At 39.5% G+C, this 19,213-nt stretch overlaps 1 protein-coding gene across 4 annotated transcripts in view; it reads left to right on the plus strand.

Annotated features, from left to right (window-relative positions):
- LOC124151398 (transmembrane protein 164-like) overlaps positions 1-19,213 on the plus strand; it is a 78,491-nt gene that overhangs the window by 10,011 nt on the left and 49,267 nt on the right. Inside the window, exon 1 of one of the 4 annotated variants that reach the window (XM_046523830.2) lies at positions 172-394. The exons of 1 other annotated variant lie outside the window; for it this stretch is intronic. In XM_046523830.2, coding sequence (XP_046379786.2) covers positions 373-394 — 22 coding nt within the window. In that variant the 5' untranslated portion in view covers positions 172-372. Of the gene's footprint in view, positions 1-171; positions 395-5,478; positions 5,636-15,456; positions 15,563-19,213 lie in introns of those variants that run through there. 2 more of the 4 variants (XM_046523829.2, XM_046523833.2) reach the window with 2 other exon arrangements.

Raw genomic sequence — 19,213 nt, forward strand, 5'->3', positions numbered from 1 at the left:
AGGCAATCCCATACATACATACATGTCTGTAAGCCTATGTCGCAAGGCACAGTGGTGTTTAACATGGGTTCCCCAGTGTGTCAATTGTCATGTGTCATGTGCCCATTTAGTCCTGACCTCCATGTCATTCTCCGTGATTCATAGCAGAGATTGCCTTTGCTGCGATCACCTGATCATGAATAATGCTATTGGAGACTTGCTCTCTCCTTCTAGTTTATGAGGTTTGATATTTAAAGGAGGAAGTGTTTGATTCTTGCCAGTTGTGTACAGTATGTTGTACAATGTTGTATTGAGCACAGAATCTGGAGGGCTCACCTGTTGACTTAAAGTGAAAGGGAAGTATTGTGTTGCCATTTTGATGTGATCTGTAAGATGGAAGACGGAGCAGTTCAAGGTGAGCTTCACTGCTGGATCCAAAAGTTTGTTTACAAATAACTTGATCTACAGAGCTCCAGATAAGCTTTTGGTGTTGTGGGTATTTTACCCATGCATTTTAAAATCATTGGATATCAGTAATTCTATCTGGGTATTCAAATTTCTGTTACCCACTAGTTTTTACACATGTGGGTATTTAAGTTAAATATTTAAAAACACTATTCTAATTAAAAACATGTAGTCCCTGCAAACTGGTGTCGTGTGGGGTCGAGAGCTTTATAGGACTCAAAAATACCACGATACTTCCACAAGAAAGTGTGATGGCAAATGATCATGATGTAAGTGTCATCATGGAGTTTGGCAAGGTTGACGGAATGCCCGTTTATAATTTCAAAATAAGTTGCTGATTTGCTTATCGAATACGCAGGGTTACTTCACAATATTTTGATGATACGCACAAGTTTTATTTTTGTAGCGTATCTGTAATGTTCGTTGCGTATTTGATACACTTGGATTTTATTTTACTGCTTATTTCTGCATATCTGATGCGTATTTTAAGCAGATACGCAGCTTATCTGGAGCTCTGATCAATGTGTGTTTATTGATCACAAAAGCTTTACCCTATCCATTGACTGAATGTTAAGAAATCTGTACATTGGACTATGGGTCTATTGTTCTTTAAGTCATCATCTGGATGAAAATGTGAGAGACATGACTATGATTAACTGACTCTTTGTTATGGCGTGAACCAGTGAAGATCCAGGATAGAATGGGTCTTCAGCAACCCATACAGCCTTAAAAAACTAATGGGCTTGTCGCAAGAGGCGACTAACGGCATCAGGTAGTCAGGCTCGCTGACTTTGTTGAATCATGTCATGGTATCCCAATTGTGTGGATCGATGCACATGATGTCAGTCACTATTGCCGCCATCATATAGCTTTAACATTGCTGAGTGCAGCGTTAAACAACAAACAAACAAACAAATGTTGTGGCTTGAAATAGGCTAAAGGTAAATAGGGCTGGGACAGGTAACTCAGGTCCTTGGGTTGGGTTGTTTTTGTGTAGGATCCGGGTACTCATGGTTCGTCATGTGATATATTGTTTAATGACTAAACTTATCTATAACTCAATCATTACACAAGTCGCTAATGTTTACATTTCTTTCTAACTGTATTCATTTCTTCTGACTTTTTATATTTTATGTTTGAGTAAAGATTAAGCTTCACTCCACTTCAGAGCATGCATGAACAGATCATTTTATCGTGTATCTAAATGCTTTTTGTCAGGGTTCCGGTCAAACAATTCCGATCGGACATTTTGTACCCACTCTTGATAATTACATCGGGTACCCGGGTAGCATCGGGTAATTAGGCCTAAATTGGGGGTTGGGTACCCAGGTAGTACCTAGCAGGTAATATTCATTCATATTCTTATATTAATGAGTTATTGTTTGTTTTGTGTGACCTTTTATGAAATGATATTATGAACTCACAGATAACGGACTTGGCTCATCCGTGAGAAAAGATGATTATTACATTTTTTATCTGATTATCACAAGATTATGTAGTCTAGTACCTGTGTATCTTGATTGTTGAAAGTCTTTTTTGATCAAATTGTGAAAAGTTTAAAAGGCATATTCACATGTTTATAACAGAATGTAAAGGCAGTAAGCTGTTGATGTGATTTGAACTGTCATTACTTGGATGGTTGGTTTGTTGTTTAATGCCGCACTCAGCATGGCGGTCTGTAAATGATCGAGTCTGGACCAGACAATCCAGTGATTAACATCATGAGCATTGATCCACGCAATAAGGATCGATGACATGCTTCACCCAAGTCAGCAAGCCTGACAACTCGATCCCGTTAGCCGCCTCTTACGACAAGCATAGTCGCCTTTTACGTCAAGCATGGGTTGCTGGAGACCTATTCTAGCCCGGATCTTCACGGGTCTTGTCATTACTATGACTACATAAGGATTATCAATGATTTCACTTATACCAGGTGCATGTTGACATGAAAACCTAGTTGCACCAGACAAAACCAGGATGCACCCTGGTCCCATAAATTTATCGAAAGTAAAATTCATACAAACAGAGACCTGATGACTGTCATGATTTTACATGTATTAAAAAGTATTGCTTTAAAATGTAACAGGAACATATGCAAATAATCTTGAAGTACCCACAGTTTGATGATGTCACGCCCAAGAAAGCATGACAAAATACACGTAACAGGGATTAGGGATGTAATATGGTAAATGAAGCTAAGTTATAGCTTGCTCTGGTGCATTATATATATAGCTATGTCGAGCCATGGTTATTGACCAGGGAGACCTTGTGTTAATGCGGCTTTTGGAGGGGTCAATTTTCACAACTCTGTCTGAATTCAATCACAGGATATCAGACCAAATTTTCACATTTTTTTACTTCTTATTTTTGACATAAACAGATAAATGGTTAAATTTGTATTAATTTCATTTTAAAAAGTAAATCTTGGCTTAGGGAGGAAAATACATTTTTTATAAAAATACACAAAGTTCAAGTAGCCCGTAATGTCTTCTGCTAACTACAGAGCCGTTTGTTGAAATAAGTTCTAAGACATATTAGAGTCTCAAATGATTAAGGAATAAAATAATGCTGGTATGAACTTTCGTAAGGCAATCAATCGTGAAGAACGATCACAAGCAGGTTTTAAATCCATATTTGAAGGCTACAGTTAATACGTCATGTCCACAGACTTCCTATGTTATTGTTGCTTATATCCGATGTTAAGTGTGTACATAGAACTGTAGCTTAGGGAACAATAACTTGTTCTCCCTTGGTCTGCAAACAGGAAGAAGGATATGGATTAATATCTGGTAGAGCCACATTGATCGGGGAGTAATTTATAGTGGCCTGGATTGCCACCACGTCTTGAATGTTAAGAAAAAACAATACTTGTGTTTCAGGTAACATGGCCCCAAATTAGATTGATTTGATGGTTGTTTTTGTTTTTGTTTTAAATAATGTTTAACAGGAATAGGTTGTTTAGAACTGATGTAAGTTGCAGTGTATCACAGATTATTTAGAAAGCTACAATACAATAATGACAATTTTTAGTTCTGTCTGTAATGTCTGGATTCCTTGATGTCCGTTTACTGCTGTGAAGAAAAGCATTTGGGTCTCAATGGGTCATTCAGGTTACCTAAAACACAACTCTGTTTTTGCCTGTTTTTTAATCTGCTGGGGGGTGGGGGGTGTCTTCAGTGTAGGATAAACTCTCTGGTCTACATCAGTTATTTATGATCTTAACATCGTCAAAGGACCTGTGAAGATCTGGCGTAGAATAGGTCTTCAGCAACCCATGCTTGTCGTATAAGGCGACTAACGGGATCAGGTGGTCAGGCTCGCTGACTTGGTTGATGCATGTCATCGTATCCCAATTGCATGGATCGATGCTCATGATGTCAATCACTGGATGGTCTGGTCCAGATTTGATTATTTACAGACCGCCATCATATAGCTGGAATATTGCCGAGTGCGGCAACAAAGAGAAACATAAAATTTTCAGAGAATTTGGTCAGGTCAGGAAACAAGTAAGAAGTAAAAAAGCATTTTGCCAGTTATTTATCATGTTTATCCTTTGAGAAGAATTATAAGCATCATTTATTTTATTGATTAAACTTCTCTTTTAAAGCTATTTTTCGTTTGTTTTAGTTAAGTTCATGTCGTAGTTAGGTCTTTGGTCATGATGATGATGATGTTGTGGCAGGAATATTGTGAATGTTAAGATCCATTTATGTAGACTTTATTTATCACTACAAGTGAGGCTAAGTCATACTCACTCATTAAGATTATTCCTTTGCAGATATGGTCAGGCTCGCTGACTTGGTTGATGCATGTCATCGATCCCAATTGCGAGGATCGATGCTCATGATATTAATCACTGGATTGTCTGGTCCAGACTCGATTATTTACAGACCGCCATCATATTGCTGGAATATTGCTGAGTGCGGCGTTAAACAATAAACAAACAAACCAACCAACCTTTGCAGATACACACGTGTCGAGTACTTTTCATTTTGGTTTTGAGATTGCACCTTTCCTGTTAAAGATTATGAATTTTTATAAGGTTTAACATTGGATATAAGCAGCTGTCTAGTTTCTATAGTTTGAAGGCTGTACATTATCGTGACAGGAGTATTTTTCTTACCTCTGGAATAGGAAAAAGTCTAGGCTATCTAAACAGTGCTAAACTTAAGAGGATTGTGTGTCTTGTTTGCCTTGAAACCTACACCATGAAGCACTGGGAGAATAGAAAGGTTATTTCAAGATGGATATTTATGAACATGTTGGTGGTAAACATATGATCTTGATTGTTTGATGTGATTCAGTTCCTCGGGTAGGTTCTGTTGATGGATGTTAAGGTATTTTCTTGTGTGCTTTTTGGTGACTTCTTCACAGGAAACTGAGCAAACATTATTCTTGTGACATGCGCTGGTGCCTCTGCCTGCTTCCAATGATGATGATCAAGTCTGTACACACATGAATTGATGGTTCATCGGTCCACACTCACAGTGTCTGGGGTTTTGAGCAATGGCTGTTATTCTCCTGCTAGAGGTTGGTTTGTTTGTTGTTTAACGCCACACTCGGCAATATTCCAGCTATATGACGTCGGTCTGTAAATAATCGAATCTGGACCAGACAATCCAGTGATTGACATCATGAGCATCAATCCCTGCAATTGGGATACAATGACATGCATCAACCAAGTCAGCGAGCCGGACCACCTGATCCCGATAGTCAGGTGCCAAAGTCAGTTAACAATCCCAATTTGGAATTAGAAATTTCCAAACTCATATTGTAAAGTAATAAGTAGTGTTTAAGCTTTATACAGGCGACTTATATTTCACTGACCAATTTGAGCAAAATGGAAAAGAAGTCCAAACTGCCTGGCAAGGGCACTTAATTTGGAATCGTGGATAAATCCCTGGTAGCATTGATATATGCCATGCAAGTCTAGTAAGTCTCAGTGACAACCCAGTGAGGCTTAGCAGTGCTATCCCATGTCAAGGAAGCTATCTCAATATCTTCAGTAAACATGAGTGCATGAAGCTCACTGTATTGAGCGTGGCCTAGATTTGGATGGAAGGCCTGTATGTGCACTGGAAGCCCCTTGTTGTTGGTCATCGGCATGTGAAATACGGAGCATGGCTACAGCCTTTATGCTGTCATCGTTTTACTGTCATCTTTCCATTTTCGCATATCACAAACAAGACAGGTATGTGTTAATTTTTTTTTTAACCCTGTTCTGTAGGATGTTTTTTTATTTTGATTTTGGGTAACTAAGACAAAATTGTTATGGATGAGCAACTTCTTTATTACAATTGGGCGACATTTCGGTGTAGATTCTAACACCGTTATCTAGCAAATGATCATCAATTATCATCATTTGCTTGATAACGGTGTTAGAATCTACACCAAAACGTCGCCAAATTGTAATAAAGAAGTTGCTCATCCATAACAATTTTGTCTTAGTTACCATTCCAACTTCTAAATGCCACTCAAAGAAGTTTGATGTTGGGTGTTGCATTTTTGTGTTGTGCGCAACAGAGCTTTAAAAACGGTGACTTGATCGACATGTCTTTGTGACACACTTGTTTTTTGACACTATTCAGTCACATGATGGTGAATGTCACTTGCAGCAAGTGCTGGTTAGATCTTAGCAAAGATTTGAGTCTGTCAGTTAGCATGAGGGATATTTGTTGACACGGCATCTTAGGATTGACAATTTCATCTGTCAGATCTTTGAAAGGCATTTAGAAACGATGCACATAAGGAAGAGAATATATGGATGTCAACTTCTTTATTATGAGGAACACAATGTATCGGGGAAAATACTTACTGAAGGAGTAAGCATGTACTCCGATTAAACATTGTGTTCCTCATAATAAAGAAGTTGACATCCATATATTCTCTTCCTTCATCTATCAGGTATGTTTCTGTGGTTTTTTGAAAAGCTGACAGTAGTAACAACGCGTGTGGTCTGACGTTGATTAATGAATAATTTGCATACTCGTACATGAAAGGGGCCGACGTATGGTTCTCAGTAGGAAGTGACAACTTGGAGACGATGGCTTGCAGTATATACAGTTTTACTTTATACATGTAGATATATACATACAAAAGACACAATGTGCCAGGTCAGCACACAGTGGTAGTGGTTGTTGTCTAGGTGCCCCGGAGCACCCAGCCTAACCCTAGCTAGGCTAAGGATAAGGCCTTTCTTTTTCTCCTCCAATCGTTCTGGACCAAGGCTTATATAGCCAAGGTCACCTGACATTTAGTAAGTAATAAATATAAATGTAAACAGTAATTCATGACATATTTGCACATCTCGTTCAGGATGGCAGATGGTCGATGTACACAAAAATGGGGATTAACAATTAGGATTAGCATCTCATAAATAACAGCAATTAAGTGTTTCAAAGCATATAGATGTCATGGCTCCAGGGTAATGAGCCTTTGCAATTAAATGTTCTTCAGACAATGGGTGTCGTAAATCAGTCGCTATGACAGTAGATTATACCAATATATTACAATACGCCCGTCAGCAATACACATATAGCAAAACAACCCTTGCATACCAATATATTACAATACGCCCGTCAGCAATACACATATAGCAAAACAACCCTTGCATACCGATATATTACAATACGCCCGTCAGCAATACACATATAGCAAAACAACCCTTGCATACCGATATATTACAATACGCCCGTCAGATGAATTAATATATACCGTAATCGACGTAATAAGTGCCCAGGGCGCTCTCAAAATTAGAAATAGGGGGCTCTTATTAGAATATTATTTAGGTGAAAAAACAGAGTTGAAAGATAAGTTTCGCGGTTGATGCTGACAGCCTGAAATATTTATATATGACAGATATATTTGTCCAGAATTTAATTACCCATAATTAAGGGTGCATATAACACACGAGTGCGTATTATACGTGAATAAATAAGTCTTGTGTACATTGATCAATCGGAAGGGTGCTAATTGGGATTGTTCACTAGCTTTTATATTAGCAAATATCGCCGTTGGCGCTTATTAAAGCGGGGCACTTATTACGTCGAATACGGTAATTGAATTATATCTACTATCTTGAGACATTTGGATGGACTGGGTTCCTGTCTAAACCATGTAAACAGCACACGCTTCACGCTGTTTACATTACCATTCCATATTGATGATGTAGCGGTCTGTAAATAGTCGAGTCTGGACCAGACAATCCAGTGATTGACATCATGAGCATCGATCCACGCAATTGGGATACGATGACATGCATCAACCAAGTCAACGAGCCTGACCACCCGATCCTGTTATTTGCCTCTTACGACAAGCATTGTTGCCTTTTACGGCAAGCATGGGTTGCTGAAGACCTATTCTACCCCGGATCTTCATGGGTCGATTTGCCTTGGCCTTTCTCAGGCGAGTCTTTGGGACTCTCTGTCATGCTTGTCCTAGGTATGAAAACAGGCATCTCCGTTAAACCACTGTAGTAGACCCGTTGGAATAGGTCTTATCATAAAAGGCGACTGTGCTTGTTGTAAGAGGCTACTATTCTTCTTGTAAGAGGCGACTATTCTTCTTGTAAGAGACAACTATGCTTGTTGTAAGAGGCTACTATGCTTGTTGTAAGAGGCGACTATGCATGTGGTAAGAGGCAACCAACGGGATCGAGTGGTCAAGCTCGCTGACTTGATGGATGCATGTCATTGTATCCCAATTCCGTAGATCGAACTCATGATGTCAATCAGTGGGTTTTCTGGTCGAGACTTAATTATTTACAGACCGCCGTCATATCGCAGGAATATTGCTGGGTGCGGCGTTAAACAACAAACACACACACGGACCAGCAGAATATGAGTATCAAGTGTCTGGGAAGGCTTATTAGCTAACATGATATTAATTTCCTCGTTAGAAACACAAATTAGTGTTTGATGAAAGAAGAAACTTCCAAATATTAGATGCTGCCATGATAACTACCATGGCTACACTTCATTCTCAGTGATTCAAACAGCCATTCTGTTGTCACCCCTTGGAACTTGCAGTGCAAGTTATTCTCGTTCATTCTCTGTGTTGATCATGTTAATGCATATGCACACTATTTTGTGTCATGTAAACCCTTGTACACATACAACATGTACCGGTACATCTTAGAAACAAAAGAGAATGATGGCTTAGTTACTGAGTATACACAACTAAGTCAATGTATGGGGAGGTCCACATATTCTTCTTGTTCTAGATGCTTGAAAGTCTTCTCCCATGACAGACTCGACAACCAGGAACCATTAACATGATGAACCTGTCTCCTGTATCATAGTGGGCTTACCATATTTCCTCAAATAAACGCTGAGTCTTGAATATTATTATGCTGGGGTACGGGGTATCTGAAACTTATCAGCACCTGGCTGAGAATGAAATCCGGGGTCCTGAGTATCTGACAAAAATAAATGCTGGCCCTTGAATAATTTTTTAATTTGAAGTTTACACGATATACGGCTTTTCCATTGGACGAGAGGTCGATCACGAGTCCGCGAAACTGACGTTTATAAGTGTATGAGCTACACAATTTGACGTTCATACGTTTTTCACGAGATCGTGTTCTTGAAATGACGTAAACACTGACGGACTACTGCCACATCCCTGGGGAAACCCCCTGGGAATTCCCTAGCACGAAAACATACATAATCGTTCTTTCTGATCATTTAGAACCTTTATTCTTGGTCTCAGCGTTTCAGTATACATTGAGAAATCTCAGAGAGCGTGACTGCATGATTGTTCACAAATATCCTCGCTGCGGCCTATCCTAATGAACAAACGAAGAAATGCACATCTAAACTATCGTAGTATCGCTTCAATCCGTGCCTAGGCTGACATTGACCGTCCCCAGGAATCTATGAATTTACCTTAGTGTCGGGGGCACGGGTGGCCCAGTTGTCTAAGGTGTCGCGATTCGCTGTGCAGAGTTGCGTCCCATGGGCACGCCAGAAACCTATGATTGTGGGTTCGAATCCCGGTTCAACCTGATTGTGTTTCTAGGTTTGTCAGCACCATACCCGTGCTCGGGGGTTTCGCCGAAGTGGTAAACGTCTGACACCTGCATCACTTTGGTCTTTCCTCCCACATTAAGCTGACACGCCGTGATATAACTGGCATACTGTTAAAAGCGGCGTTAAACCCAACTCGCTCACTCACTCACTCACCTTAGTGTCTGTTTGGCACATCTTTATTCACCATTCAATGATCGGCCAGTTGATCAATGATGCCTAACACATGTAAGTTCATTAACAACTTCGGAAATCTCTCCCACCAGGGTAAAGAGTTTTAAGAAATATATGCCTGGGCATTTAATCCGGAAAATACTGTAATAACCACCCTCTCATGTAACATGTTCTACATTCTTACAACATGTTTGATGACACAACTAAGACCACGTTAAAATAGGGGAATTCCACAAAGTGATTTAAGGTTACATGAAGCCTTTGTATATATTATAATCCATGGAAAAGGCGTGATAGGAAAACCTCAATGCATTTGTAGGACTTCAGTTATCCTAAATTTATTATCTTGGGTCATCTTTATAATCTTTATGATTATGTTCATCTGTGATGTGTATAGATTAGAATAGAATCACAATGCAAACTTTAATATTGCATGGCTAGAGCTATCTTAAATCTGTTATATAGCTATAGATCAGCGTTAGAAATTGGCACTAGTCCTGTAGTCCTTATTAAAATGCCCAATAGTAAAGGTATCCTGAGGACTAGTAGAAATTGGCCCATTTTAAGGATTTTGCTATATGTTATCATTATAAGGACTAGTGGACAAAAACTGTTAGTTTCTAACCGTGTAGATTAGTATAGATTTGTATAAGGCTTGGAGTAAGTAGCTTTGTGTTCATCCTACTATAATGGTTATGTCAAAGGGTGTCATTGATTGGAAATGTTAGTATCAATATTTGGACTCAAAAGTATCATGATATATCATTTAATAAAATTATTTATTCTGTGTGGGTACAGATAAAAATTACCTATCTAGACCTTTAATTATCCAGTTTAATGCTAAATATGAACTTGGCTGATCCATTAAATGTTTCAAATTGAATTTTTTGCCTTCCATTTGTCTGCTTTCTCATGGTTATCTTAATAAATGTAAACATTTCGGTATCAGTAATTTAGTATTTATATTCATAAATTTGTATTGATACAGGATCAACATTAAAAATTTATTGATACATCATTATTGCGATATATACTGAAAAATATGAAATTGGAATCATCAATAGTTTAGGAGACATTTGGATGGACTGGGTTCCTGTCTAAACCATGTAAACAGCACACGCTTCACGCTGTTTACATTACCATTCCATATTGATGATGTAGCGGTCTGTAAATAGTCGAGTCTGGACCAGACAATCCAGTGATTGACATCATGAGCATCGATCCACGCAATTGGGATACGATGACATGCATCAACCAAGTCAACGAGCCTGACCACCCGATCCTGTTATTTGCCTCTTACGACAAGCATTGTTGCCTTTTACGGCAAGCATGGGTTGCTGAAGACCTATTCTACCCCGGATCTTCATGGGTCGATTTGCCTTGGCCTTTCTCAGGCGAGTCTTTGGGACTCTCTGTCATGCTTGTCCTAGGTATGAAAACAGGCATCTCCGTTAAACCACTGTAGTAGACCCGTTGGAATAGGTCTTATCATAAAAGGCGACTGTGCTTGTTGTAAGAGGCTACTATTCTTCTTGTAAGAGGCGACTATTCTTCTTGTAAGAGACAACTATGCTTGTTGTAAGAGGCTACTATGCTTGTTGTAAGAGGCGACTATGCATGTGGTAAGAGGCAACCAACGGGATCGAGTGGTCAAGCTCGCTGACTTGATGGATGCATGTCATTGTATCCCAATTCCGTAGATCGAACTCATGATGTCAATCAGTGGGTTTTCTGGTCGAGACTTAATTATTTACAGACCGCCGTCATATCGCAGGAATATTGCTGGGTGCGGCGTTAAACAACAAACACACACACGGACCAGCAGAATATGAGTATCAAGTGTCTGGGAAGGCTTATTAGCTAACATGATATTAATTTCCTCGTTAGAAACACAAATTAGTGTTTGATGAAAGAAGAAACTTCCAAATATTAGATGCTGCCATGATAACTACCATGGCTACACTTCATTCTCAGTGATTCAAACAGCCATTCTGTTGTCACCCCTTGGAACTTGCAGTGCAAGTTATTCTCGTTCATTCTCTGTGTTGATCATGTTAATGCATATGCACACTATTTTGTGTCATGTAAACCCTTGTACACATACAACATGTACCGGTACATCTTAGAAACAAAAGAGAATGATGGCTTAGTTACTGAGTATACACAACTAAGTCAATGTATGGGGAGGTCCACATATTCTTCTTGTTCTAGATGCTTGAAAGTCTTCTCCCATGACAGACTCGACAACCAGGAACCATTAACATGATGAACCTGTCTCCTGTATCATAGTGGGCTTACCATATTTCCTCAAATAAACGCTGAGTCTTGAATATTATTATGCTGGGGTACGGGGTATCTGAAACTTATCAGCACCTGGCTGAGAATGAAATCCGGGGTCCTGAGTATCTGACAAAAATAAATGCTGGCCCTTGAATAATTTTTTAATTTGAAGTTTACACGATATACGGCTTTTCCATTGGACGAGAGGTCGATCACGAGTCCGCGAAACTGACGTTTATAAGTGTATGAGCTACACAATTTGACGTTCATACGTTTTTCACGAGATCGTGTTCTTGAAATGACGTAAACACTGACGGACTACTGCCACATCCCTGGGGAAACCCCCTGGGAATTCCCTAGCACGAAAACATACATAATCGTTCTTTCTGATCATTTAGAACCTTTATTCTTGGTCTCAGCGTTTCAGTATACATTGAGAAATCTCAGAGAGCGTGACTGCATGATTGTTCACAAATATCCTCGCTGCGGCCTATCCTAATGAACAAACGAAGAAATGCACATCTAAACTATCGTAGTATCGCTTCAATCCGTGCCTAGGCTGACATTGACCGTCCCCAGGAATCTATGAATTTACCTTAGTGTCGGGGGCACGGGTGGCCCAGTTGTCTAAGGTGTCGCGATTCGCTGTGCAGAGTTGCGTCCCATGGGCACGCCAGAAACCTATGATTGTGGGTTCGAATCCCGGTTCAACCTGATTGTGTTTCTAGGTTTGTCAGCACCATACCCGTGCTCGGGGGTTTCGCCGAAGTGGTAAACGTCTGACACCTGCATCACTTTGGTCTTTCCTCCCACATTAAGCTGACACGCCGTGATATAACTGGCATACTGTTAAAAGCGGCGTTAAACCCAACTCGCTCACTCACTCACTCACCTTAGTGTCTGTTTGGCACATCTTTATTCACCATTCAATGATCGGCCAGTTGATCAATGATGCCTAACACATGTAAGTTCATTAACAACTTCGGAAATCTCTCCCACCAGGGTAAAGAGTTTTAAGAAATATATGCCTGGGCATTTAATCCGGAAAATACTGTAATAACCACCCTCTCATGTAACATGTTCTACATTCTTACAACATGTTTGATGACACAACTAAGACCACGTTAAAATAGGGGAATTCCACAAAGTGATTTAAGGTTACATGAAGCCTTTGTATATATTATAATCCATGGAAAAGGCGTGATAGGAAAACCTCAATGCATTTGTAGGACTTCAGTTATCCTAAATTTATTATCTTGGGTCATCTTTATAATCTTTATGATTATGTTCATCTGTGATGTGTATAGATTAGAATAGAATCACAATGCAAACTTTAATATTGCATGGCTAGAGCTATCTTAAATCTGTTATATAGCTATAGATCAGCGTTAGAAATTGGCACTAGTCCTGTAGTCCTTATTAAAATGCCCAATAGTAAAGGTATCCTGAGGACTAGTAGAAATTGGCCCATTTTAAGGATTTTGCTATATGTTATCATTATAAGGACTAGTGGACAAAAACTGTTAGTTTCTAACCGTGTAGATTAGTATAGATTTGTATAAGGCTTGGAGTAAGTAGCTTTGTGTTCATCCTACTATAATGGTTATGTCAAAGGGTGTCATTGATTGGAAATGTTAGTATCAATATTTGGACTCAAAAGTATCATGATATATCATTTAATAAAATTATTTATTCTGTGTGGGTACAGATAAAAATTACCTATCTAGACCTTTAATTATCCAGTTTAATGCTAAATATGAACTTGGCTGATCCATTAAATGTTTCAAATTGAATTTTTTGCCTTCCATTTGTCTGCTTTCTCATGGTTATCTTAATAAATGTAAACATTTCGGTATCAGTAATTTAGTATTTATATTCATAAATTTGTATTGATACAGGATCAACATTAAAAATTTATTGATACATCATTATTGCGATATATACTGAAAAATATGAAATTGGAATCATCAATAGTTTAGGGGGTATTTTTGAGTGCTCAGTCAACAAAACATATCCCTTAAAAATATTCATGATCCCTATCTTTTTTCGTTCAGTATACGAAACGATCCCTAATTATCATAACTCATGCATGAGTTCAACTGTTGGTCTGATGTTGACTACATAAAATAACACCATGGATGTTGCGTTGACTGATCTGTTGATATAGTGTGTAAATCCCCCAACATCCCCAAACAGCTTCCCCCTGTGTGAGTATTTCCATCTGTTTCACTTCATCCCTTGGGAAGAGTGCACAGACACCTTTCTCAAAATTCTGAATCTGGATGTTTCTATAGGAACTGACCCATGAAGATCCGTGGTAGAATAGGTCTTCAGCAACCCATGCTTGCCGTAAAAGGCGAATATGCTTGTCATAAGAGGCAACTAACGGGATCGGGTTGTCAGGCTCGCAGACTTGGTTGATGCATGTCATCGTGTCCCTATTTTGTGGCCTGACCACCCGATCCCGTTAGTCGCCTTTTACGACAAGCATGGGTTGCTGAAAAGCTATTCTACCCCAGCTCCTTTTTACAAAGAAGAGCCGGCAATACTTCACGTGTGCATTGGATCCGTGTGAGCGAGTAGGTCTTCAGCAACCCATCCTTGTAAGAGGCGACTTACGGGATCTGGTGGTCAGGTTCGCTGACTTTGTTGATGCATGTCATCGTATCCCAATTGCGTAGATCTTAACTCATGATGTCAATCACTGGATTGTCTGGTCCAGACTTGATTATTTAGAGACCGCTGTCATATAGCTGGAACATTGCTGAGTGCGGCATTAAACAACAAACAAACTATTGGAACTAGTTCTGACTGATATTTTTTATAAAAAAAAGCCGAAAAATATATAATAAGGGGTATTTTTGCGTCATAAGGGGAAGTTTGCTTCATGAGACCTTTATAGCTCTCATCATCAAAACAAAAATAGACTCATCAAATATATGTCTAGGGGTATATGCAATCTAGGCGCTATGACTATCGTCACTCCATCTTTTACAGACAAATGCTTAGTCTCTGAAAATAGATAATTTTGATAGTAAACTCCATGTATATTGAAAAGGAGTCCCAGTGAGATAGGAGATTCTGTGGAAAATCTAGACTTGCTTCATTAAGAGCTATAGCATTACAGAAGAGCTGAGCAGAAGTGAAGATCATGATGTTGAGGGACTGCAGCGCAGAGTTATGAAAGTCAAGGTACTATAAGACTGCAGGGGTGGTCGGGTAGCCTCGTGGTTAAAGCGTTTGCTCGTCACGCCGAAGACCCGGGTTCGATTCCCGACATGGGTACAATATGTGAAGCCCATTTCTGGTGTCCCCCGCCGTGATATTGCTGGAATATTGCTAAAAGCGGGGTAAAACCGTACTCACTCACTCACTATAAGACTGCAATGTAGAAGTCAGGCCCCGGACTGTGACAGGTGGCAGCGAGCCTTCCCCACATGCTGGAACATCAAACTGGAACAATTGATACGTACATGTGTTCCTGAATATAATTCCCTGAAAGCTGTGGATTACTATCAGAGTATTGACCAACAGGATGTCAATACCTCAAGCTGCTTCAGGTCTAGGGAAAGGATCTAGGGTTGATTCAATGTGACGTGTCGAAACCTTCAGACGTGTTCAAGTTGGAATATTTCTAGGTATGTGTGACTCCTAATTAGGGTGTTTTATCTTCAAGTGGCATTGTAGAAGCTATAATATCAATATAGACGGATGGACTTACAGATTCTCAACTTCTTTGTTCTGTTATAAGGACATTCATATGTGTGTGTCTTCATTTGGATGTTATGTTAAATTTTACTCCTTGAATGCTGATGATTGTTGAATGTTGCAGCGTTAGAAATTGGCACTAGTCCTGTAGTCCTTACCAAACTGCCCAATAGTTAAGGTATCCTAAGGACTAGTAGAAATTGGCCTGTTTTAAGGGTTTTGCTATATTATAAGGATTAGTGGACAAAAACTATTAGTTTCTAACCCTGTCTTGACGACTTTATATCTTTGAATATGATGGGCCGATGTACGACACTTATGATCTAATAGTGAGGTAAAACGTGGTTAAATGTTCAAGATTATCTGATTATTGCACTTAAGGCATGACGTAAGGAACTTGATCTAATTTGCATCAGTGCATGCTTCACCAAACACCATAAATTGATCTTAGTTGAAACATAGATCGGTCTGTTGCCAGTGTCGCGTAAATGTATGATGCATTGCTGTCACACCTAATGATAACATGGGCACATAGTCCTGACGTACCCACAGTTTGATGACGTCAAGCTTAAGAATGTATGACAAATTACATATACCGTATTCGACGTATAAGCGCCCAAGGAGCTCTCAAAATTAGAAATAGGGAGTTCTTATTAGAATATGATTTTGGTGAGAAAAAAAACAGTTGAAAGATCGTAAATTGATCGTAGCCTGAAATGATACTAAAGAAAAGTCTGTGAGTATTATACACGACATAAATATTCCTCAGAATTTAATTGCCCATAATTAAGGGTGCATATAACACACGAGTGCGTATTATACATGAGTAAAAAGTGTACATTGATCAATTGGAAGGGGTGCTAATTGGGATTGTTCACTAGCCAATAATATTTGCAAATATCGCCGTCAGCGCTTATTAGAGTGGGGCGCTTATTATGTCAAATACGGCAACACAAGGATTTTGATACAGTAATTAATAAACTTTAGAGGTTTGAAAGTGTTCAAATATTTTGTGTGGAAAAATAAGGGTTTGTCAGACACAAATTTGAAACTTTTTGGAAACATTTTTCAATAATAGGTTGCAATTGTGCATGTTTCATATATTAATCAAGCCCTGAACTTATATGGCATGTGTGTGTGGACGATACGAGAACTTATATGACATGTGTGTGTGGACGATACGAGAACTTATATGACGTGTGTGTGGACGATACAAGAACTTATATGACGTGTGTGTGGACGATACGAGAACTTATATGGCATGTGTGTGTGGACGATACGAGAACTTATATGGCATGTGTGTGTGGACGATACGAGAACCTATATGGCATGTGTGTGTGGACGACATGAGAAACTAGTGGCGCTCCTTATATTTATTAAGTTGTGGCCACAGTATTTGAATGCAGGGATCCTCTTGTGATATTTAATATTTAATCATGTTTACATGTGATGTTATAGTAATGCTAAGTCCCACATTCTTTGTGCTTAATATGATACACTGTTACAATGTTGTGTGTGTTGTGGAAGACAGGGTTGACTGATGGATTTCCACTTCTGTGTTCTTTCAGTGTTGTGTGTGTTGTGGAAGACAGGGTTTATTATGGATTTCCTCTTCTGTGTTCTTTCAGTGTTGTGTGTGTTGTGGAAGACAGGGTTTACTGATGGATTTCCACTTCTGTGTTCTTTCAGTGTTGTGTGTGTTGTGGAAGACAGGGTTGACTGATGGATTTCCACTTCTGTGTTCTTTCAGTGTTGTGTGTGTTGTGGAAGACAGGGTTGACTGATGGATTTCCACTTCTGTGTTCTTTCAGTGTTGTGTGTGTTGTGGAAGACAGGGTTGACTGATGGATTTCCACTTCTGTGTCTTCAGTGTTGTGTGTGTTGTGGAAGACAGGGTTGACTGATGGATTTCCACTTCTGTGTTCTTTCAGTGTTGTGTGTGTTGTGGAAGACAGGGTTGACTGATGGATTTCCACTTCTGCAAGAGGATATCATTCCTAAACCTAGAAATACATGCATGTCAACGCAGTGGGGGGCATGACTCTACAGTTAAAATATTTAAACATTGTTAAATGGTCCTTAGTTTAATATGCAATATCACGCCTGGTACTAACTCATTCTATCCACTGTGTATACTCAGGTAGCTAAACCATACTGAGTTAACATTCACCTACATTCAACTAATGTTTTGCGAGGTCGTGGAGTAATTCTCTTATAATTAGATCTACAGCATGCTGACGGGGGTACACTTTACAAGCCAGTGGATTACTTGAAGTTCATCAGTAGAGGACGTAACGTGTACGCGAGACGGCTGTCCCGTCTCGCGTACAAGTGACCACCTGAGAGGGCGAAAATGGCGATAACTGGTCGCTAGCTTCGACGTGTACACTTTCAAGTGTATCCAGTCCAGAATGACATGTTTTAACTGTTCGAAAATAGGGTATGTGAAAATAGGAAGGCAGATGCCCCAATGCACACGCGACCCGCCAGTCACGACCTTGGGTGGATTGTTGTGGTCCCTCTCGGCAGTGGTTGATTTTACATAGCGCTTTAATTACTTTCGTGGAGGTCGCGGGTGACAGCACAGCCACGGTGATTGAATTAATTAGTATCAAGCGCTTCACTGAGTACTGCGGACCGCACCCGTCTCGCGTACAAGAGACGGCAGAGCCGTCACGCGTACACGTTACGTCTGCGACTGTTCATACCCCCAGCACCCAGCTGGAAATCAGTTGTAACAAGAAGACAAAATGCCATGTGAAAATGAATAGAGAATTTCACCCTCATGTCTTTTGATATCAAATATTTCAAGTGTTGATATATTTGATATATAAAAATAACATGGTTGAGATTTTATTTATCATCCAACATCATTCTTCCAACTTTTTCAGTTTGTAGACAGTATTTAGCAGTGTAAAAAGTGCTGCTAACAGCTTCAGTAGCAGAGCCTTTAGTGATGTCATTTGATTGTGACATCATGATAACCAATGATATCACAATGGTCTGCAAAGCATTGTGATGTAATTTCATTGACCTCACCCAAGCGATATTGCCTGTGGAAGCCAGTTTTGTCATTCGTCACCACTCGCCCCTTTCCGTAACCTGCAAGAGGACTCGTCCCCCTATCGATGAATGCTATGTGAGAAAATACGACAAACCAATCAGAATGCACATATGATTTCAAGTTCTTCGTCAAAGAATCCCTCAGAAATAATTTTTGAATTTACATATGTCTTGCATCTAAAAATATACCCAAGACACAGTTAAATGTGTTCAATCATACTGTATATTTCCGCACGTCCCGATGTGTTCGAAATTGCATCTGAAATAATGTAGGAAATCTGGGGAAATGTGTGAACCATTACGCAACGAGTTGACAATTGTTTTAGGTATGCCCATTTGCGCTAAGACGGAACCCGGTCGCAAAAATGGCCACGAGAGGGGCACGAGTCGCTATTCGGCTTGTCCCTGAATAACGCGAGTTGGTCACGAATGCAGTTTTGGATGATAAGTTTTGTTATCAAAGAAGTATCAGGTGTACCATTGTCTACCTAGGAAAGTTCCCTGTGCAATATAATTTA

This window comes from Haliotis rufescens, unplaced genomic scaffold, assembly GCF_023055435.1.
Source record: "Haliotis rufescens isolate VD_foot unplaced genomic scaffold, xgHalRufe1.0.p SCAF_9, whole genome shotgun sequence".
NCBI lineage: Eukaryota > Metazoa > Mollusca > Gastropoda > Lepetellida > Haliotidae > Haliotis > Haliotis rufescens.